General features: G+C 40.3%; 1 protein-coding gene across 1 annotated transcript; it reads left to right on the forward strand.

The window, feature by feature from the left end:
* Nucleotides 1-6,666: 6,666 nt before the first annotated feature.
* LOC114652463 (erythroblast NAD(P)(+)--arginine ADP-ribosyltransferase-like) lies at nt 6,667-16,852 on the forward strand. Its single transcript, XM_051927606.1, has 3 exons — nt 6,667-6,744; nt 10,807-11,461; nt 16,654-16,852. The coding sequence occupies exons 1-3, from the start codon at nt 6,679-6,681 to the stop codon at nt 16,785-16,787; spliced, it is 855 nt and encodes a 284-aa protein (XP_051783566.1). The 5' UTR covers nt 6,667-6,678; the 3' UTR covers nt 16,788-16,852.
* Nucleotides 16,853-24,353: the final 7,501 nt, after the last annotated feature.

Raw genomic sequence — 24,353 nt, forward strand, 5'->3', positions numbered from 1 at the left:
CACTCCCGTAAGTGACTTATCAACAACGGTTTTTGCAGCCTGGGCATGTCCAGGTATGGAATCAAGCCAGGTTGGAAGCTGTTCTGTGGAAGTTGACATCCTGGGCAGGTCTGAACGAGCTTGACGCTATCTCAGCATGCTATAAAGGTGGCTTGCATACACCAATCCTGCTCATTTGGTTAATATAGATAGTGTGTATTCATAGTATCAGTATAATAAAGTATAGTATCTGTAGCAATATAATGCGATACATTCTGCTATATCTGTGTGTAGCGAATATACAATTGCGCCTCAGAGACGTTGGATGACTGCTCTTGTGAAGAAAGCTTATCATCTGTATTTTGGCTGCAAAATTGGTGATCAAGACAAGGAATGGGCACCTCACATTTGCTGTGCGACATGTGTTGTCAGTTTTAGAGCCTGGCTCAGAGGCACTCGAAAGACGATGCCGTTTGCTGTTCTGATGATATGGCAAGAACAGAAAAACCATGCGACTGTTACTTCTGTTTGACTAATGTGTCTGGTTTCTCTGCCAAAAACAAGAAGTCAATTGAATATCCTAATCTGCCTTCAGCAATGAGACCCATGCCACATGACGACAGTCTTCCAATTCCGAAACCACCAGAGGATTGGACCTTAGACGAACCAGATGAAGAAACTGCAATGCAGGGTACTGACAGTGACATTGACCTGGATTTTGAACTATGCTCATCAGGTGATCCACATCTGATAACACAGTCTGAATTGAACAATTTGGTCATAGATTTGGGTCTGTCAAAAGCAACAGCCGAGCTGCTGAGTTCGAGACTGCAGGAATGGTGTTTGCTGTCACCAGGTATGAAGATTTCTGTGTTTCGATGACGACATTATGATATAACCAAATTTTTTGCAGAAGCTGACAATCTCTGTTTCTGGTGTGACATTGAAGGATTATTCTCAGCCTTGGGTTGTGATCACAACCCGGAAGAGTGGCATCTCTTCATTGATTCATTAATGTTAAGCCTGAAAGCTGTTCTGTTACACAATGGCAACGTTTATCCTTCAGTACCTGTTGGCTATGCAGCACACATGAAAGAAATGTATGAGAATATGGAACTGCTGCTGAAGCACGTCCAGTATAGCAAGCACAACTGTAATATGTGTGGAGACCTTAAAGTCATTGCTCTGTTACTAGGACTGCAGCTCGGCTATAGAAAGTACTGTTGTTTCATCTGTGAATGGGAGAGCCGTGCCAAAGAGTCACACTATTCTTGACAGAACTGGCCACTCCGTAAAAAGTTAGTTCCAGGACAGAAAAATGTGGCACATGAATTGCTTGTCGACCCGGCAAAGATATTTTTGCCTTCTCCTCACATAAAACTGGGACTCATGAAGAGTTTTGTGAAAGCACTGAACAAGGAAGGCAAAGGTTTTCATTATTTAAGGCAGATGTTCCCAAGAATAACTGACGCCAAGATCAAAGACGGCATTTTTGTTGGCCCCCAGATCAGACATGTTATGAGTGACAAGCAGTTTGAAGATCTGTTAGTTGGGCCGGAAAAAATTTCCTGGAAAGCCTTCAAAGACATTGTTGACAATTTTCTGGGCAATTACAGAGCCCCAAGCTCCATTTAGCTGGTAGACAAACTTCTCAAAGCATACAAGACAATGAGGTTCAACACGTCACTCAAGATTCATTTCCTCCACTTACACTTGGATTTCTTCCCCACAAATCTCGGTGGTGTCCGTGACGAACACGGTGAAAAGTTTCACCAGGACATTGCTACGATAGAGAAACGATACCAGGGCAACTGGAATCCATCAATGCTTGCTGACTACTGTTGGACACTGCAACGTGATGCACTGGACATTGAATACAAAAGAAAATCAGGAGCAAAACACTTTTAATTCTGTTGGATTTAACAGCTTATGCGAAACATAAACGTGACTAAATACGTTATTGTCAGTAAACATATAAATGTCTATTTCTCAGAGTTCCTACGTGATGCAGTAAAACCAAAACTATATTTGTACATACCCAGTACCTGTAACAATCAGCAAAAACTTTTCAGGAAGCAAGACTTTTCAAAAAAAGTGTTGTGCAGTGTAACTGTTGGGGTAAGATTACAGTGTCATTGTAGTTACATTATTTTTAGGTAGAGTTGATAAACAAAACAGATGAAAACTGGGGCAGTGGTTTACGTAGTGTACCTCAACAACAACAACAAAAACAACATTTATTTATATAGCATGTTTTCATACAACTGATGTAGCTCAAAGTACCTTACGAGATGAAGAAAGAAAAAAGAAAAAATATAAAAATAAAATTAGGTAATACTAATTAACAAAGAATAAAGTAAGGTCTGATGGCCAGGGAGGACAGAAAAAGAAAAAAACTCCAGAGGGATGGAGAAAAAGACAAAATCTGCAGGGGTTCTGAGACCACAAACCCCCTGGAGACGGATTTCAATTCCGGCCCTGATCACTCTAGGTTCCAGAATATATTGCAGGTTCCAGAGTGTATCCAGGCAGCATTAAGACATTATCCCAGTTGATGGTTTACCCAAGACAACAGCTAACTACCTTCTATTCCAGGACATGATTAAACGGGGTCAGAAAAACTAAGAAGGATGGTAAATAAGAACCTTGATGTTTTTTGTCTATTTTTGCCCGGCCCACAATTTACAACACGTTTTGAGCTTTTTTTTCTGCAGGGGTGTACTATAAAGGTATAGAACAATACAAGTAAGAACAAATTCAAATAAATAAATGCCAATATAACTTAGTGAATTATCTGATAAACCTAAATCCTAAATTTAGAGATAGAGTGTTTATGTGCAGGGGAGAAGAGGCAGGTGCTGACTGTTCATCGCTTCTCCATGCTATAACCATTATTTAAGTATTTGTATTTGTATTACTTGAATGTCGTTTGATTGTAGCTGTTTTCTGGATACTATACAGAACTTTAGCATTTAGCAGCTGTAATTTGCTGTTAATGACTTACAGCGTTTAATATCGTAGCTTTTGGGAGAAATCTTACCTGCAGCAGTTGTAGGCCCGACTTGCGTTGTGTCATTGGCGCTAGCCTGTATCGGTCTCCAACTGACTGATACTCACTGATACCACTTGAGTTTTCTGTGGATGACATTTGGGATTTCTTGAGGAATACCTTTTAATATTGTCATCTGAACTAAGGTTTTTGGAGTCAATTGCAAATTGCCCACATTTCCTCCGCCAGTGTTCTGCCCGCTATTACATTTCCTGGATGTTGGCTCTATTGATGGGGATCTTGGGGATCTCGGCCGACTATTTACATTGGGACCATTCTCCTCCGCTCACCAGCATGCTTCGGTATCTGCCATCGCAACTGTTGGAGCTCAACAACCACAGCCTTCCATTAGACATCATAGTCATCAAATAACTTGGACTCCTACATCTCCCCCACTATGCCCATAGGGGGTCTGGTCGGCGGTTTGTTTACATCAAGACTGGGAGCACTATTCCGTCCTTGTGGTCAGCAGCAACTCGCTCCGTTGCAGCCAAAACATGTTATCCGAGCACCATCACCAAGGAGACTAAAAACACTGCTTGGCGGAGGCCCAGGCGAAACGGAAAGCCTGGAGTGGGTTTCAGCTTTCTTCGTCCTCTGGTTAAAAGCAACACCTCGTAAAACATCAAAGTTGAACTTTTTAATGTTCAGTCCCTGACAAATAAAGCGTGTCTAATTTATAATCACATTGTAGACAGGGGGATTGACATTATCTGTTTGACTGAGACCTGGCATAAATTCAAGGTATACTCAGTTTTCAACAAGTCCTGCCCTCCTGGGTACGCCTAAGTCGAAAAGGCCCACAGCTCTGGCTGTGGCTGTGGTCTGGCTGTAATTCATCGGATTGATTTGCAATTATCACTTCTCCCCCTTCCTAAATTCTCAACTTTTAAATGCCTGGCAATTAATTGCAAGCATCCATTTTTTATAACAATACTTCTTATTTACCGATCACCAAAACAACACCCTGATTTAAGTACGGAAATGAATGAACTGCTCTCATCTTTCTGTACAACATCATCAAATGTACTGATTCTTGGAGATCTGAACATTCATGTGGACACTCCCTCTAATTACTCTGCTGCCCAGCTTTTAGAGCTCCTGGACTGCCTAAATCTGAGGCAACCTGTCGAGGTCCCCACTCACAACAAGGGCCATACCCTCAATTTAGTCATTACTGACTCAGACCTCATCTCTGATCTCCAAGTACTTGATCTGCATGTTTCCAATCACAAAATTGTCTCAATGGATTTACCCACATTTTCGCTATACTCTAAACCACAGCGCTGTATCCGCTTCAGGAACCTGAAAAAAATTAATTTGACTGATTTAAATGCTGACATTAAGATCTTCTCTATTGCTTTCTTCTGTCAGTGAATTAGTCAATTACTATAACAATGTGCTCCACAACATTCTTGAGAGCGATGCCCCAGTTAAATCACGAGTGGTCTCTTTTGTAAAATCTGCCCCGTGGGTTTACAAGTGAGCTTCGACATACGAAAGCAGCTGGGTGAGCCCTCGAGCTGCGTTTTGTTGCAACCATTTTAATGCTCCACAAATTAGCTTATCGGGAACACCAAAAAAACTACTCCAGGGCACTGACCAATGCCAGATCTCAATACTATTCAAATTTTATCAACAACAGTCCTGGAAACTCCAAACAACTTTTTTAAGTGATAAATCATTTACTCAATCCTCACACCTATGCCTGTAATAATTTCACAGAGGAGCAGTGCAATAATTTTATTGAATATTTCACCTCTAAGGTAGACATCATCCGCTCCTCATTGTCCACCTCCAGCCCTCCATCACTGGATGTTTCTACAACAAAGCAAATGGGCTACCTTTCCCAGTTCCTTTGTACCACAGTTAAAAAAGCTGAGGGCATCATACAGAGGATGAGGCCTTCAACGTGTTCATTGGACCCTTTTCCTACTCCTTTGGTAAAAGCTAATATATCAGATATAAGCCCTCTTATTGCTGACATCACTAATCACTCTCTCCAGAGAGGCTTAGTCCCACTGGCCTTGAAAACCACAAAAATTAGATCTCATTTAAAAAAAATCCTCTATGGATCCTGAAGTGATAGCAAACTATCGTCCGATCTCCAAAGCTCCATTTTTGTCTAAGGTTTTGGAAAAGGTTGTTTTGGTCCAGCTTCAGGATCACCTCAAAAATGTAATCTGTCTGAAAAATTTCAATCTGGCTTCCGAACTTCTCACAGTGCAGAGACAGCCTTGGTCAGAGTCACCAATGACCTCCTGATGGCTGCTGACCAGGGCTCTCCATCACTCCTTATCCTCCTGGACCTCACAGCTGCAATTGATACGGTAGATCATAATATTCTTCTTCATCATCTTCACTATATAATTGGACTTTCTGGCATTGCTTTCGATCGGTTTGAGTCTAATCTTACACATAGGGCTGAGTATGTGGCCTTGGGGGATAGTAAGTTTCATACCCACACTGTCACCTGTGGGGTCCCACAAGGATCAGTCCTTGGGCCGACCCTTTTTAATATCTATATGCTACTGCTGGATCACATAATCTGCAGTCATGGAGTTTCATTCAATTGCTATGCCGATGATACGCAGCTCTATGTGAGACTGGATTCGACTTCTCTTACACCTCCATCAACTTTTTCCTCTTGCTTGGGTAAGATTGAGGCCTGGATGTCCAAGAACTTCCCCAAGCTGAACAGCACCAAAACTGAAGCTCTTTTAATTGGCACCCCCCATCAACTTCGTTCCTCTGTAAATTGTATTTCCTTTTCTGACCGTACCATTACCCTCTACCCTTCTGTTAAAAATCTGGGTGTCAAGTTAGACTCCCATCTGTCATTTGATACACATGTCCATCACCTTTGTAAAATTGCATTCCTTCATGTCTGAAACATAGCCAAACTCCGTCCCTACCTCTCCCTCTGTGATGCTGAAAAGCTCATTCATGCCTTTGTCTCATGCAGACTGGACTATTGTAATGCACTCCTCATTGGGATCCCCAGAAAGAGCCTTCAAAAGTTCCAACAAATTCAAAATAGTGCTGCAAGAATCCTGATGAGGGTGTGGAAATATGAACATATCTCACCAATCCTTCGGTCACTTCATTGGCTCCCTATCCATCTCTGTATCGAATACAAACTCTGTTTGTTTACTCAGCAGTGCATCCATGGAAATGCTCCACAATATCTTAAGGAACTTCTTATATTACAATCCACTGCAACAAACCTCCGTTTTGCAAATACCCACCGCCTTCGCCCCCCTGTGACCAAACGTCATACAATGGGAGACCAAGCCTCGGGAGCCGCTGCTCCACGGCTCTGGAACGCCCTACCAGAGAGCCTGAGAACACAGCAGATTGTGGGCTGTTTTTAAAAAACAGCTAAAGACTTTTCTATTTAGGAAAGCTTATTAACAAGAATGCTGTAATTATTGTTGTTTTATCTCTGTTTTATCTTGCTTTTCCTTTGTTTAAACTTTTTATGTAGCACTTTGAGATTTACTGCTAATGTAAAGTGCCCTATAAATAAAATGCATTATTATTATTATTATTATTATTATTATTATTATTATTATTATTATTATTATTATGTGCTTTTTTGTTTGTTTCTTTCTTCTCTTTTTTAACAGAAAGAAGAAATAAAGTTTCAAATGTCTCTTGTTATCTACAAGATCCTCCTGCTGTCTTTTGTGAATATTGTGGATGAGGCTGAGTCGGTAAGTTGGATGCATCAATAATTTCTTATTCTGGTACACATGTGACTCACTGCACACTCACAGCATTCCTCTCATACTTAGGTTATATTGTAAAAAAACTAAATATAAATCAAAGTATGTTATACGTAGACTATGCAATGCAATAGAAAGACTACATCTGGAGGATTGTTTGAGGTTCTGGTCACCACACTACAAGAAAAACATACCAGCACTTGAAGTTGTGTAGAGGAGAGGAGAGCAACCAAGTGCATCATGGGACTTAAAGACGCACCACACCACCACTTGAATGTTGATACTGTGCTATCGCTTGTGGGTTATATATACGTGCTCACCAAACTTGGAGCAATGATCTTTATGAGCGTGCAGATTTGCACAAATACAGCTTGTTTTAAGATTACCTCACATGAAGTCGTGGGAAATTGTATAAGCCTGCATGCACCCTTAAAGGGTATTTAAAGTTTGATGTAAAATTCGAGAAAGGGTTGGATTTGACATACTCAAATCACTGGCATTTCATTTTACATGTAACACTACTAACTTTTTCATTTCAGCTGACAGCACTTGGTATCTGTACTTACAGTAGATGGAGCAATCACGTAACATACAAACTTTGCACAAATATTATTGATCTCTGTCAAATCGATATCTTTTCATGAGCTTGTTGTTACCAAGCAGTTACAAAACATTCAGCCGTTCTCTGGATGTGTGTGCCCATCTCTGCCTGAAGGCCATCTTCTGACAGCTCCTAGCTATTTAGGACAGCTCACGAGTGCTCCTAACTCCCATTAAAGTGAGGAGGAGTTTCCTAACCTTAAAAAAATTGTTAAAATGCTTTTATTCTTACTTCAAAATTGCATCACTGAGAGATTTCTGAGCCAGTTAGGACCAATTTTTCCTACTCTGAGGTGCTTGATAAATACGGGCACGGGTTTGCTAAATTCTCAAAGGCACTGATAAAGTAGATTCAGCACAATTCTTTCAACTTAAGGGTAAATGACATACTTGAGGAAACCTGTGGAAATCAAGGGGAAGTGCATTTAGGATTTAAACTAGGAAGCACTTCTTTACGCCAGGAGTAGTAGGAATCTGGAACAAACTACCAAGATCCATAGCTGAAGCAGAAACCTTGACAGCCTTTGAGAAGAATCTGATGGAGATATTGGGACAGCTTAGCTATTAGCTAAACAAATGGACTTGATGGACTGTATGGTTGTTTGTCAACTTTCTTATGTTCTTACTATATGTACTACAGTCCATCTCAATATAAACTGTTGTAGATGATTCAATTAAAAACATTACACCGCTCTATACTGAAGAATATTCCAGATTAGGCAGGCAGATGATGATGAGCTGGATCAGTGATCAATGATCCAGAAGCTTATCGGAGCCAATAGAGAAATATTGCTTTACATACAGTACTATATACTAGTGTAAAGATTTTGACTGAATCAGCTGCTTTAGCGCCACTCTTACACAGAATAAAACATAAATATAGTAAATGTAAATGGGCATTTAAAGTAAAACAATGAGTGTACTAAGATTAAAAACATGAAACAATTGCACCACTGTTCCACTGGATGGAATACAGTAAAAGTATTAAATGGTAATAAACTTTCCCATGTCTTTCCTAAATTAAATACATCACACAATAAAAATGTTTCCTAAATTAAACCCAAGTTTCCATTGAGCCAACAGCCCTTCATGTTGCTCGAAGTGATATATGAGTGTGTGAAACTTTTCTGTCATGTGTTGCTATTAAACCTTTCAGTAAGCGTTGAAATGGACAGGTTGGCAAATGCTTCCTTTATGCATACTTATATACCATATAGTTTGCATTAAAAGAAATTGAGCTACTGATTATGCTGAATTTTACATGCAGTTCAGAGGGCACAGCTACTGCCTCACAAATCCAGTGACCTGAGGCCTCAAATATAATGGCGTGCATTGAATTCACACTAGAACACAGCATACGGAAAAAAAGTGGAAATTCAGATGCACAAAACCATATGTAAGCCAACTTCAAATCCATAAATCCGTGTCAGCATGAAATGTAACGCAGTTGCATGCGACTGCCGCCCCACCCTGACTCTTCCCATAATTTGCATATTTTAATATGCAAATCAATCTAAATATCATCTTCCGTTCTGTGTTTGGTTAAAAGACAACAGCAAAAGCACGTGAAAAAAAAGAATTTCAGCAAAGGAAAAACATACTATTTGTTGGCTTAAGCAGTGGTATAAACAATCAAAGGAAGTTGATCAAGTGATACAGAGCAGCGGAGACACTCGAAAGTTCAACTTCAGAAAGTCGCACAGTGCCGGAAATAAAAAGTGGTGGGATATTAAAGTGCTGCTGTACACACACCTCTGCCTCAGAAACTGCCGGGCGATCTTCTGGCTGTGTGCTGACAGACGTTGTTCTGCAGTCATAAAATGGAACAGTGGATGCTGTAAGGGATGTGGCCAATTAACTTAGAATATAAGGCCTGTACTATGTAATATTGAGCACAAATTAAATTAATTGATTAAAAAAGAAATGCTGCACTTGATTACCTGGTTTTACATTCTGCTAATTACATTCAAACGAAGTTGTAACGCTGTCCGATGCACAAGGCAAGACACTTTCTATGCACTATCGAGCAGCACATTAATAGAGCGGAAATGCTCCTTATTTACATAACCAAATTAATTCTCTGAAGGCGCCTTTATAGTGTAGCGTTGGCACCGAGCTCCACAACAAATCAATTCTTTGCACTTTACATGGCTCTTTTCTGGTAACTCGCTATCCTTAAAAGGACTGCTTGCCTTTTGGAAAAAGTACCTGCAACTGTACGGAGCTGCTGTTTTTATAGGCTCTCCTGCCATATATGATGTAATGCCAGCTCAATCTTTTGGTTATTCATCCCTGGCTGACGTAACTTGTCTGGCGTCGTTGCTATAGTAATGTGCATGCAGTTGACTGCTCTGATTACATTTGGAAAACCAGACGTTGCTGAGAATTGTGCTTTTATGTTTTCCAGTTCAACCGCAGTGTAAGAAAATCTTATCTATCTGGATGATAAGTGGATAATACCATCTTATACAGATGTTATGGCGTGACTCAGTGATGATTGTGAAATACCCAATCGGTCAGCAAGTTCACATTGAAAAGCTCCTGTGGCTAAAAACCCGAAAGTGGACAAAACTTGCAAAGGAGCAGGTAGATCACAATTCCTCAAAGTCTGCCTTTGTAAAGCTGGCGCCAGTTCAGCACACAGCTCCAAGAGGAAAGGTCTTGGAAATTGAAACTGACAAAGAAGCCAGTCATCATCATCTCTAAATATGTGTTCTGTTCTAATTCTTCCATTTGCAATGTCTTCTAACAACATTAAAGCAGCCTTGGTAGTTGGAATAGTTTGGCCATTCTGTGCACCATTATATTATTACAGACTGATTACAATCAAGTGTATTAAATTTGTAAACAATAAGGCAATTAATTTCAGTGAATTTGATACAACCCACATCATGGATTCAAATCTGAAAAAGAAAGAGAAATGATACAGAAACAGAAGCACTGCTTTGACGCTCGGTGCAGCCAGTTTGCAAAACTGAGCGGAAATGTGCATTTGCACGGTAGGGGGCTACCATGAAAATGTGCGTGGGTTTATGGCAAGTTTAGTTTTTATACATCTCAAAGAAAACTGGTCACTTTCTCTGTAGGGTTTGAATGTTCTCCTTATGTCTCTGTGGTGTTTCCTCCCACAATCCCAAAGATTTGGAAGTTAGGTTAATTAGTGGCTCTAAACCGACCCTGTGTGTGTTAGTGAGCCCTGCCCATGGATGTTTCTGACCTGTGCCCAATTCTGCTGGGAAATCTCAAGACATCCTGAATATCTGAATTAAGTTAAGTGGGATGGAGACTGCTATGAATTTAGCAGGACAGAGACATATTGCAGGAAAATTTTAAGCTGCGTACAATGGAGTCATATTAAATATCCATCCATTATTGTACCCAATAACAAAAGTATACAGGCTCTGGCACTGCATGATTTTCCTGCTGATCCCTCCTTCTCCCTTATTTCAGACTCCATACATTTATGAAGAATCCTATGATGATGATTATGAGGGATGCCGAGATGAAACAGAAAAGGAAGTTACTGAGTATTACTTGAATAATGACATAGAAAATAACAAAAACCTCACCTTAGCCTGGGATGAAGCGATTGAATTCTTCGACAACTGGGACCCACCTACACCAAATTATTTAGATAGGAATACCACCCTTGCTGTTATGGCCTACACAGGTGATTTTATCTATTCTGATCTGAATGATGCAGTGGAACATGGTGTAAATAAGACAACAAAGAAGCACTACAGGTCTGTGCATTTCCTGCTTACCAAGGCCATCCAAACCCTCAATGCTATCCAGACCCTCAGCTGCATCAGGGCTTACCGTGGAGTTATGGTAGAGATACGACCAAATCAAGGAGAAGCATTTCGTTTTGGGAGATTTGCATCATCTTCTACAGATTTTTCAACAGCAATAAGATTTGGTGATGTAACATTTTTCAACATCACAACATGCCATGGGGCAGACATTTCAAATTATTCCTTGTGTGATGAATCTGAAGTGCTTATCCCACCCTATGAAAAGTTTAATGTCAAAGAAATTAATGGTGGAAACATCACTCTTGAGTCAGTCGATATCACCGTGAACTACAGATGTGTGCCTCTGAATGGTAAGTTGCAAGCAGCTCATAAATTCTTCTCTTTCGTCCAGCTGTTCCAGATGTCTTTGCTGTCCATAAACCTTGTTGTGTTTAATTTTTTGTTCATCTAAGATTTGATAACACGCTAGAGTACAAAGTGGGGTGACATGTTGGTGTAGTGCTCAGTGCTGCTGCCTTCCAGCCCCTGGTCCTGACACTCTGAAGTTTGTGGGTTCTCATTGTATCTGAATTGGTTTCCGGATTCTCCAGTTTTTCTTTCATGTGTCAAAGATGTGTCTATTTGGAAATGAACCCAGTAAGAGTGAGTGTCCCCTGAACTGGAAACCCATCCATGATTGCTTGATGTATTTGATAAAACAATAACGATGACAAGCTCTGGTTCACTATGACCTCAGTTTGGAAGAAGGGGTTAAATAATTAATGAAAGGATGAACGTATTGCTGGAAGGATGGACAGTGAACAGATCGAATCACAAATGACAAAGTATCACTCATAACACTGAGGGACCACTCACTCAGTGATATTTGTGACCATTAAGTGTAACCAAATTAATAAACTGAAGGCCAAACAAAAAATAAAAACATTAGCTAAGAGGTTAGGGAGCACTAAGGCAGTTCTCCAGTAAACATAAGTGTTCACTTCCATTCTTTTTTTAAATTAATCTAGAAAATGTATTTAATAAGCAATCTTTTGACCAAATCGATTAACAATGCCATACCACAAAAAGCTTGTGATATCCCAGCTTGGGTTCCTAATGGTGGATCAAACCTTCATACCCAATTTCTACCTGGCATCTAAGATGGACAAAAGTTTTTCTAAGGATCCACAAACAAATACACACAATGTCTCCAAATCTCTTCAATGGCCGAGGACTACACAATACATTGAGAACTCACATAGAATGACAGTGCAGTATGGACAACAGTGCCACTCAGTGGTGAAATAGTGTGTTACCAGCCATAATAGAGAAATGCACAGATGAGACAATACAGGTACAAAAATGTAATATTAGGTTAACTGGAAACTCAATATTTAAAATCAGGAGTTGTCTCCCCTAGACTTTCTCATATACTCAGTAATGGGGATGGATATTTGAGAAGTAAAGTGCAAGACAATGATTATGTTTTAAAATTAAGTACATTAAAGAACCATCAACAACAAATCAAATCAAATTAATAATATATCGAACAATTATTATAAAAGTAGAGTTGAATAAATTGGACACTGCAGCTGCATGAATAAAAAAGTACCACTTCCAGTTCGTGGAAATAGCTCAAAAGTTGATAGAAATCTACATTTTGTACCTAATACTTGCATGCAAAATTTGTGTTGACATAACTGAAAGCATATTCGAGTCATCGTGTTTATACACACACACAGACATAATTCCAAAAATGGTATTTTCGAAGGTCTAAAACAACTGAGATTCATCAAAATCTCGAAATCAAATTTTTGGACAATTATACAGTGATCCCTCGCTATATCGCGCTTCGCCTTTCGCGGCTTCACTCCATCGCGGATTTTATATGTAAGCATATTTAAATATATATCGCAGATTTTTTGCTGGTTCGCGGATTTCTGAGGACAATGGGTCTTTTAATTTCTGGTACATGCTTCCTCAGTTGGTTTGCCCAGTTGATTTCATACAAGGGACGCTATTGGCAGATGGCTGAGAAGCTACCCAACTTACTTTTCTTTCTCTCTCTCTTGCGCTGACTATCTGTGATCCTGATGTAGGGGGTGTGAGCAGGGGGGCTGTTCGCACACCTAGACGATACGGACGCTCGTCTAAAAATGCTGAAAGATTATCTTCACGTTGCTACCTTCTGTGTGCAGCTTTTAAGTATGCTGCACGGTGCTTCGCATACTTAAAAGCTCAAAGGGCACGTATTGATTTTTGACTTTGTTTTTCTCTGTCTCTCCCTGCTCCTGACGGAGGGGGTGTGAGCTGCCGCTACAGCTACAGCTACAGCTTTGTACCAGCGGTGCTTCGCATACTTAAAAACAAACAGCCCTATTGATTTGTTTGCTTTCCTCTCTGTTTCCTTTGAAGAGGAAGATATGTTTGCATTCTTTTAATTGTGAGACGGAACTGTCATCTCTGTCTTGTCATGGAGCACAGTTTAAACTTTTGAAAAAGAGACAAATGTTTGTTTGCAGTGTTTGAATAACGTTCCTGTCTCTCTACAACCTCCTGTGTTTCTGCGCAAATCTGTGACCCAAGCATGACAATATAAAAATAACCATATAAACATATGGTTTCTACTTCGCGGATTTTCTTATTTCGTGGGTGGCTCTGGAACGCAACTCCCGCGATGGAGGAGGGATTACTGTAATACTTTCCCTACGAGAAAGTAAATCAGACTCTGAGAGGTATAAAACATTGAGATTCATCAAAATCTCGAGGACGTTTACAATACTTTCCCTATACTTCGTATACAAGAAAGTAAAAAGTGAGTGTGTGAGGATTTATGAAAGATTGTAGCCTGTGATGGACTGGCATCCCATTCAAAGTTGGCTATCAGCATAGATTACATCCTTATAATGAACAGAGTAGGCAGATAAAATAAATGGGAGGACAAAGACTCAACAGCACATCAAGTGGATACTAATGTTTTTATAGGAGGAGAGCAAGGAAATAAAATCTAGGCATTTAGGGTTGACATTACAAAATGAACTCACAAGTTCTCTAAATCCAACCCTTCCAGTTAAGGGTCACAAGCTCTGCTGAGTCTATCCAGGAAACATTATACATATGGTAGAAACCAGTCTGTCCTTCAGCACAGCCTTTTGTTTTCTCCTTGGGCCAATTTAGTCATCATTACTCATTTCCTGAAAATAACTTATGTAGCCATGGGGAAATTGCGCAAAACTACTTACAGAAAGTGACAAAGTCAATAAACTTTAGTCAACAGCCATACCGTATGCTCATCAGAGGAGGTCATCCACTTGAAACTATGCATGATTGGACCCAGCCAGCACTTGGATGGAAGACCATCTAGGAAAAAGCTTTGGTTGCTGCTGGAAGAGGTGTTGGTGACGCCAGCATGGAGCACTTATCCTGTGGTCTGAATGTGGATCCCAGTGCAGTGATAGGGACACTGTGTTGTAAAAATTGTGGCATCCTTCAGATGAGACTTAAAACAGAGGTCCTGACTCTCTGTAGTCAAAAAAGATCCCTTGTAAAGAGTAGGGGATAACCCGATGTCCAGGCTAAATTGCTCTTCATGGCCTGGTCATTCTGCCCCCCTAATTATCCCCTGTCTCTATTTGGCTCTATTTCTCAAAACTTCAGCACCGAACAGCGTACTGGTGCAAAAATGGCTGCCGTTGCACGATAGTGATGGATGAAGTGGCTCCAGTCTCACTATGTAAAGCTCTTTGAGTAGTGCTATATAAATGTAAAGAATTATTATTATTATTATTATTACTAGTCAGTTCCCAGAAATGGGAAGGCTGCCCACAGATCAGTGCACCTTCATTATTTTAAAAACAAACTGAAGAAAGCTCCATTCACTTCCAAGCTCCATTGAGGTAATCAGCGTTTTACAACAATGGCTATACTATAAAGCAGTGGTGAGCAAACTTGGTCCTGGAGGTTCGCAGTGACTGCAAGTTTTTGTTCCAACCTAGTTGCAGGAAGAGGAGTCATTTATTAGTGATGAAGCACTTATTGCTCAAGTGACATTTTTCTGCTTCTTTTTAGTTGTCTCAATTGTTAAGATTTTGAATGCGGCAACCACAAGGTTGTGGCACAGAGCACAAACACCAGACACAACTCCAGGAAACACAGTTTAGAGATAAATTATTTGTTTTTTATTACCCAGAGACACATTCACAGGCTTTCTTTGAAAATCCAACACAGTATTTGTCTTTAATAAAGTCCTCTTCTCCTCTTTTATCACATTTCACTCCTCTGCATGAGCTCTCACCCTCAGCCCCCTGATTCTCAACCCTGAATGACGCAGAGAGGTTCCGTGGACGTGGGAGCACTTCTGGTGTCAGAGCATTGCATGCCGGAAGCACTTCTGGGTCACATGGAAGCTCTCCAAAATAGTGAAATCCGTTCTTCACAGCATCTTCACTCTGGCACCCAAGGACCTCTACAGGATCACCCTAATAAACTACGGTACCAAGGCAACCCATGGGTGTCCATACTGGGGTCCAGCCAGGGGAGCACTGCCACCTTTCGTGCTGGGGGATAAAAGGTCCACTCGTCCCTTGTCGATCCATTATTTGATCATCCAGAGTGGGGCAGAAAGTGAGGACCATGCCTGCTGGGTTGTGTCTCCAGTTTTGGGTTCCATCCATTTTGGCATCCTGGCCGGGCAGGTTGTCATTGATTGCTTATTTTAGTCTTAAACAGCTGCATTCACTGTTGTTAATTGCTCTTTATTAGCAATAAGATGCAAATCAAAAGCTCTCATCTAACTTGTCTCCATGTGTGTATTCATCATGCACAATTTGGTTTAGTAAAATGTTTTGAAGAGAAAGTAAGAGAACTGAAAATGACTCTTCTGTTATAGGCTTCAAATCATTTGGATGATACCCTTAGAAAGAAGAAAAATCTACGATATAAGAATGACCTGACATTGCAGAGTTAAACCACTAACAAGCCATTAAAATGAATTAAGATGTGGTATTGGCCTGCGGTGGGTTGGCACCCTGCCCAGGATTGTTTCCTGCCTTGTGCCCTGTGTTGGCTGGGATTGGCTCCAGCAGACCCCCGTGACCCTGTGTTCGGATTCAGCGGGTTGGAAAATGGATGGCTGGATGGTATTGGCAAGGACTGGTGTCTAATGGAGCTACTCCATTGGAAATAAAAACCTGCAGCCACTGCGGCCCTCCAGGACTGACGTTGTTCACCTCTGCTACAAGCTTCAATCCAACAGGCTGGGATGGGTTTAAATAATTTAGTCATTCCAAACCATGGTGTTCTTCCATTTGAAATATTTCTGCTCCTGTTTATATTTGTTGATTTTATTCATTTTTAATTAAAGTGACTCTAGTTGGAATGAAAGCAGAGTTGCTGCACATCAGGATGACTTTTTGTGTATCAAAGACTGACAGGGGAGCGACGCTAAAGGAAAAGCTTTCATATGCTTATGTAAAATTAATTCATTAATCTGAACAAATTTCTAACACAGTATATACAACATAACTGCTTAAAAATATCTCACCATATCTTTTTTTATCTCCAGGTTCAGTTGAGAGAAATACAATGTTACTGGATTCCAGCGAGCTGATGACATGGCTGCAAGTGCCCCTGGATGAGTCTAATATATATTCACTATATATGCGCAATATGTATTCTTACTATTTGTTTTTCTATTAACATCTGCTTGGAATATGGGCTTTGAATGAATACATTTTTGAAAAATGATGGAACAACATAAATGATAAAATAACACCTTTTTGTGACGCCTTCATAAATGTCTAAGCCAGGGGTTCTCAGCTCCAGTCCTGGAGGGCTGCAGTGGCTGCTGGTTTTCATTCTAACCCTTTTCTTAATGAGTGACCTGTTTTTGCTGCTACTTCACTTCTTTTCAATTCATTTTTAATGTACTTGTTTTTTAAGATTTGTTCCCCTGAATTTATTCATCATTCCTCTGAATTATTTAATGTCTTTCCTTAAATGGCTCGCAAACAGAAGTGAAATGTGAAATGAGTGAGCCAACACAAGACCAACTAAGTCAGGACCTCAAATTCCAACCAATTTCTTATTTTAATTGTTAATTAAACTCATTCTTTAATTCCGTGGCTTGTTGCTGCTTTCATTGTGCAATAGCATACATTTCCGAAACTATTGATTTTCTCTTTTATAAGAGCACTGTTCAGATGTTTTGGGGACCTGAGTAGATCAGCATTCTTGAGACCTTCATCTTTATTTATTGTCAGATATTTTATGATGGACACAGTTTGCAGGTCATGTTTTGGCTCATTTTGTATCTCATTATTGTTTGGTAGCTAATTAAGGAAAAAGAAACAATTGAGGGGTCTGAGTCTTCAAGAGCAAGTCAATTAAAATTAATTCAAAATACGTTAATTAGCCGCAAAAACAGGTCAGTAATTAAGAAAAGGGTTAGAATGAAAACCTGCAGCCACTGCGGCCCTCCAGGACTGGAGTTGGGAACCCTTGGTCTCAGTATGATAACTTCTTGTTTAAATATTTTTTTTAATAATGTCTGCACATAATGGGTGTTTTAATTAGATTAATTCAGAAGGAAAGGTGGTAAATAATAAAGACAAGCCTGTGCTTATTCATTAAGAGCTGCTTCTTGTTATGGCCAGCACTGTCACACACTTTTTCAAGCTGTTGTAACCTACTTCCTCTGATAATGTGCTCTCCCAGAAGTCATTTTAAACTTTTAACTTATAGCCTTTTCTTGTGAGCACAGTGTGTGTGTTCAGACTGTAGGATCATCAGGATTGTATTCTCTTCTGTTATCTTCAATAGTGGTGATGGAAATAAACAATGGAGACTGGGAGTCTTTATTCAAATCTGCTAACAGAATTCTCATCATTACACAACTGAGCACTCACACTAAAGTAATGATCGAAGTTTAAATATTTAATCCGCAGATAAAAAGTGGTGAAGTATTGAGGTTGGGGATACTGTAAACCTTGGGACTGGACCAACACTCTTAAAAATACTGCTTGTGTGATGGCACTTTATGGTCTTTTATTGGGTTGTGTTGTTCTTCATAGAGCCATTGCTTATTCAAGCACAATTTCATTCTGGGAAGGTTTTTTTGTATACCCTAACCCTAATTTCTTTGTGATTTGTATAACTTACTAACATGTAGAAAAAAAGTGAAATCTGTAATGTATGGTAGGCTACCTAGCAGGACAATAACAGATTAAGAAAACCTGTGTTCTCGGTCAAGTTCTTCATTTACACCTCAGAGTGGCTGATTGTAGCACCTCCACCCAATCGGTGCTATAAAGGAAGCCTGCATGGCAAAAGAAGGAGAAGACAAGGAAGAAGCAGAACCATGAGAGTGAGTGCAGTATCAGGTGTCTGAGCCAGTGTGAGGGAGAAGAGGCAGAGATGTCGATAGCCCTATGGAGGAGCAAGTGAGCAAGCAAGTATGTAAGTAATCAACGCTCTGGGTTAGGCCATTCCCTGCAGAGTTTATGGAGGAGCAGGTGGGATTGTGGTGGAATCCTTCCTAGAGATCCAGAAGATACTTGAGTGGTGGCTCTGAGGCTAATGATCTGCACTGGCAATCGGAAGTTTGCCGGTTCAAATCCCGTGAATGCAAAAGAGGCTCTGCTCTGTTGTGCCCTTGAGCAAGGTCCTTATCCTGCAATTGCTGAGCGCTTTGAGTATTGAGAAAAGCGCTATATAAATACAAAGAATTATTATAGAAGAGCATGGTGGACATGGTTCAAAGTCAAAGTGAACTTTATTGTCATCTCAACCATATACAAGTATACAGATAGACGAAATTGCGAAGCTCAGGGTCCACAGTGTAATAACATGAAATGCAAATGATAAATTAAAAATAGAATTAAAATTAAGATTTAAAACACAAACAAGACATTGTGCAAAGACAAGACAAAGAAGTAGCAGCAATATTGACATGTAGTTAGCAAGATGAACATTGATGCAATGTATGGTATTTGCAATCTAGATACATAAATATAGTCAATAGATATGTAATATAATAAATAAATAATAGATATACGTAGATAATACAGAAATTATCAGTGTATGATAATAGTTGTTTAAGACATGTAAACAATAACAGGTCAGAGTGTTTCACAACAGAAGGATATCAAGAGTGTCAAAATCCTTAAAGGTCAGTATGAGATTTTCAGTCCTTTTTCTACATGCACACAGGACAGTGGCTCACATGTATAAAAGTTCTGTTTTTAGAGGTGGTTGAGGCCGTGTGGAAGATCCCAGGGGGCAGCATGGTGTTAAGGAGTCTAACAGCTTGGGGGTAAAAACTCTCCTGCAGCCTGGCAGATCTGGCTTTGATGCTGCATGATCTTCTATTGGATGGCAGAAGTGTGAAAAGTCCATGTGAGGGGTGTAAGGGGTCCTGCACAATGCTGCAGGCCTTGCGAACACTGGGTTTGTAATATATGTCCAGTGAAGGGAGAGGCACCCCAATAATGTTCTCTGCTGTCTTCACTAGCCTTTGCAGGCGCTTGCGGTCGGATATGTTGCAGTTACCATACCAGACAGTGATGCAGCTGGTCAGAACACTCTCAATGGTGCCTCTGTAGAACATGGTGAGGATGATAGGGGGAAGACTTGCTCGCTTCAGCTGCCTCAGGAAGTGTAGTCTCTGCTGGGCTTTCTTGATTAGTGATGAGGTGTTTTGCATTCACGTAAGTTCCTCAGTTATGTGCACACAAGGAACTTGGTACTCCTAACAGTCTCCACATCTAAACCGTTGAGGCTGAGTGGGATGTGGGCAGGATGTGATTTTCTAAAGTCCACGGTTATCTCTTTTGTCTTGTCGACATTAAGAGATAGATTGTTGTCTTCACACCATGCAGACAGCCGTTCCACCACACCTCTGTATGCTGTTTCGACATCCCTGCTTATCAGTCCCAGCACTGTTGTATCATCCGCAAACTTGATGATGTGGTTGGTGTTGTGCGTTGCTGTGCAGTCGTGAGTCAGCAGGGTGAAGAACAGTGGACTAAGCACGCAGTCCTGTGGCACTCCAGTGCTCAGTATGATGTTGCTGGAAGTGTTGCAGCCCATCCAAACTGACTGGGGCCTCTTTGTCAAGAACTCCTGGATCTAATTGCAGAGAGTGGTGTTCAGGCCCAACCTGCTCATATTTACAACCAGCTTTGGAGGGATGATTGTGTTGAAGGCGGAGCTAAAGTCTATGAATAGCATCCTGACATTAGTCTTTTTTATCCAGATGTGTCAGTGAGAGGTGAAGGGCAGAGCATATGGCATCATCAGTTAACCTGTTTGAGCGGTACGCATACTGAAGAGGGTCAAGGGAGGGAGGGAGATTTAGTCTTTGTGTGTGACATGACTAACCTTTCGAAGCACTTTATGATGATTGGCGTGAGTGCAACTGGTCAATAGTCATTCAAGCATGTCACCGATGACTTCTTCGGCACTGGTATGATGGTAGTCAACTTGAAGCATGCTGGGACTGACGACCAGCTCAGAGATGTGTTGAAGATGTCTATGAGGACACCAGCCAGTAGACCTGGCACATTCTTTGAGCACACGGCCAGGAATGTTGTCAGGTCCTGCAGTCTTGCATGGATTGACTCTGGATAGAGTCCTCCTCACATCAGTTATGGAGAGACAAAGTACCTGGTCAGTGGAGGGAGGTGTTGCTTTTCTCGCAGGCTCTTTGTTCTGCACCTCAAACCATGCAAAGAAGTTGTTCAGCTCATCTGGTAGGGAGGCATCACCATTGCTGCTGTGTGGGTTGCCAGGTTCCTAAAAAATTATAGCCCAATGACTGGTTAACAATAGCGATTTTGCTCTAAAAAATAACCCAATGCCTGAGGTAGACAAAATGACACACCGGAAAGCTGGGGTCAGTGTCATAGCGAGAGGGCTAGGTACATAAAAATCCAGATAGTGTCAGATGGATGAGAAGCATGGTAAAAATTCGTTACAGGGGTTGAAGAATAGCTCAAAGTGCTGCGTTTTTTAAAAAGTAACTTGGAATGGCCCATTTTCTCCTGAAGAAGATGATGAAAAATAGCCCAATTGGGTGAGAAAACCGCAGACCTGGTAGCACTGATGGTGGTAGGACAACTGGCACTGCCACTGCTGGCGTCTCTGCCGACTGCAAGATCTGTGCAGGATGAGTCGGAGAGATGGAGAGTGGAAGATGTACTGGGCTCAAGTGGAAGAAGAGAAAGGACCTGATAACTGTATGGTTTTATTCTGGTTTAATCATGTAATTGTTTTTAACTTTCATAGATTGTATTATTGAAGCACTTACACTTTGAACACTTTATGGTTATAAATGATGGCATTTGAGCACTTGCACCTACTCTTGCTGACTGTGTGCCCAGCTCAATCTCTGATTTCATTATCGATGGTCCTGGGTTCAAGCTGCCAAGGACTGTGGAGCCAACCTGTACTGTCACAGTCCAACTTATGAAGAGAAAAACCAGCACAACCAAAACCTGTTATGATGTTCATGAAGCTTTCACAAAACAACTCGTCCTTCTTTTATAACCACTCATCTGTAGTTAATTTGATCTCTTCATCCCACAGAGGTAGACCTTCAGACTGGGGGAGCAGCGGTAGTCACACGGGTTCAGGTTTGGACAGCATCATAGTGAATCCATAGTTTCACAGAGGAATCTTTGAAACTCATACATGTGGTTACGACCATTGCTCCCCAAAAGAGAGAAAAAAGCCAGTGGAGCAAAATCACAGGACTAATATGAGACTGAAAGAAGAGGTTTGCAGGTTGATGAATTGAGGGAGGGTTAGGGTTCTTCAAAAGAGAAAAAGAGCAAAACAGAGAAAGGCCGGTGCAATGGAACAGAGTAATGTAAAGAGATGCTGAATGCCCCGAACATTGATCAGAGTTACAAATAAAACAAAAAAACGATGAACTAGGAACATAAAAATGAGACTGGAGAAATTGGAATGACATAGGGCCTGAACACCCACACCATCATAGAAAAAACTGTGTTCATGATTTTGCCTGTCTTGAACCTGGAATTGCTTTGATTATTGAATCCCTATCGAATCCCAATGCTTCCTTTGCTTCAGGCATTGTTTGAACATTATCAGAGTAATGTGCCCAAGTTTTGTCCTTGGTTATGGGATGCTTCTTAAATTTCATTCATTAGTTGGAGATTGTCCCTGAAACAGTGAACATTCAGTTCTGGAGTCAACGTTATGGACACCTATAGTACACACACCTCATTCATGTTATTTGTTCATGAACAATGAACTGAAGTGGCCCATAGCTGTTCCCTATGGTGTCTGTTTACCTCAAGATTCTCCATTATGGTTCATACCACAGTGACAACATTATCTCTTGTCATTGATGTTGAAGGCTAGCCAGTCTTTGTCTCAGAATTCTGCACCCCACTTGTTATATGAAGTGATGTGGACAAGATGAAAAGACATTTCTGAAGGGTGTACTGTTATCTAGTGTTAGAAATTCAGTGACATATGCAACAAAAGGAAGTAAACTTCTCTCTAATGACTTAGAAGACCTTTGGACGGTCGAGATTTCGCAACAAGTTAAAAACAATAGCAATGCTGCAAAACAAAACTGTCTACTTTCAGTTCTTTTTAGGCTGTTTATAGATTAAGGAAGTTAAAGTACTACAACAACATTTACTTCTACAGCATATTTTCATGCAAAGGTTATAACTCAAAGTGCTTTGCAGGATGTCAAAGAAATAGTTTTAAGAAAAGAAAAACAAATTAAAACTGGATAATGATAATTAATAAATAACATACTATATATATATATATGGCATTCGTAGTCTGAATCACAATCTGATTGTATGGGTGGTTACCTGCCAGGTAACGCTTGTGGTTGGTCAGCAAGTTGGCTAACATCTGCCACGGTGCCCTCTTTTCAGTTGCGAGAAGCAGATCATAGAATGGTTGAAATAGTTTACTGTCAAATAATGCAAAGAGTACGCGACACGTGTTTTGCCCTAATTCTGGGCTTATATATATACCCTGTATATGTATGTATATATATGTATATATATATATATATATATATATATATATATATATATATATATATATATATATATATATACATACATATATATATATATATATATATATATATATATATATATATATATATATATATATATATATATATATATATATATATATATATATATTATATATATTTATCCAACCATCCATTATTCAACCCACTATATCCTAACTGCAGGGTCACGGGGGTCTGCTGGAGCCAATCCCAGCCAACACAGGGCGCAAGGCAAGAAACAAACCCTGGGCAGGGCACCAGGATATATATATATATATAATACTAGTTGTGTAAGTCCGTGATGTAAAAAGCCCAGAGTCCTAGAAACTACTGAAATTGTCAGAAAAAAATTGAAATGTAGAAATGTCAGGTTATTTAAAGGAACTACTCTGGGCATCTCTTTTCTAGGATTTGTTTAGCTAACGTGTTCGCTTTGCTTGTGTATTAGCGGAGGGAGGAAAAGTAAAAGGGATACTGCTTTGCCGATGTTAGCGGCTAAGTGACTTTGTCTTCAGAGGTTTTGTTTTGCTGATGTGCTCACCTCGCTTGTGTATTAGCAGCGGGAGGAAAAGTAAAAGGGATACCGTTTTGACGATGTTAAGCGACTTTGTCGTTCTTCTGAGGTTTCATTTTTCTGACGTGCTCGCCTCGCTTGTGTTATTAGCAGCTAAGCGACTTCCTTTCTTCAGAGATTTCGTTTTGCTGATGTGCTTGCCTCGTTTGTGTTGTTAGCAGCTAAGCAAGTTTTCTATTTCCTCGGAGGTGGAGCCCTTACGCCAGGCATGCGCAACCTTTCCGCTATTGACGGCCGCACTACAGACTTTTTACTTTAATAACGGCCGCCAGTAAGTCCAAGTAAACTTAATAATGTTTTATGATTTATGTAAAAATTTACAGATTACACATTAAAACAGAGTATGATATATCTGACAATATTCAATTTACTGGTCTACATATGTAAAAAAATGTCTACGAAATGTCATATAGGACAAAAAACCTTTACAGCAATTGTTTCAGGAAGTTTGGAAAACATCGCCATTAATGGCTTCCTTGCTCTTGCATGTTTGCAGACAGACTTGCAAAGTCAGGGGACTCGCTGGAGACCATTAGCCGTATTCCAGACTCTAGATTGCTGTCTACCAATCGGGTTCGGTACTTGTTTTTCAGATATTTCATTCTGGAAAACGCTGCTTCGC

This window comes from Erpetoichthys calabaricus, chromosome 5 (assembly GCF_900747795.2).
Source record: "Erpetoichthys calabaricus chromosome 5, fErpCal1.3, whole genome shotgun sequence".
Lineage (NCBI taxonomy): Eukaryota > Metazoa > Chordata > Cladistia > Polypteriformes > Polypteridae > Erpetoichthys > Erpetoichthys calabaricus.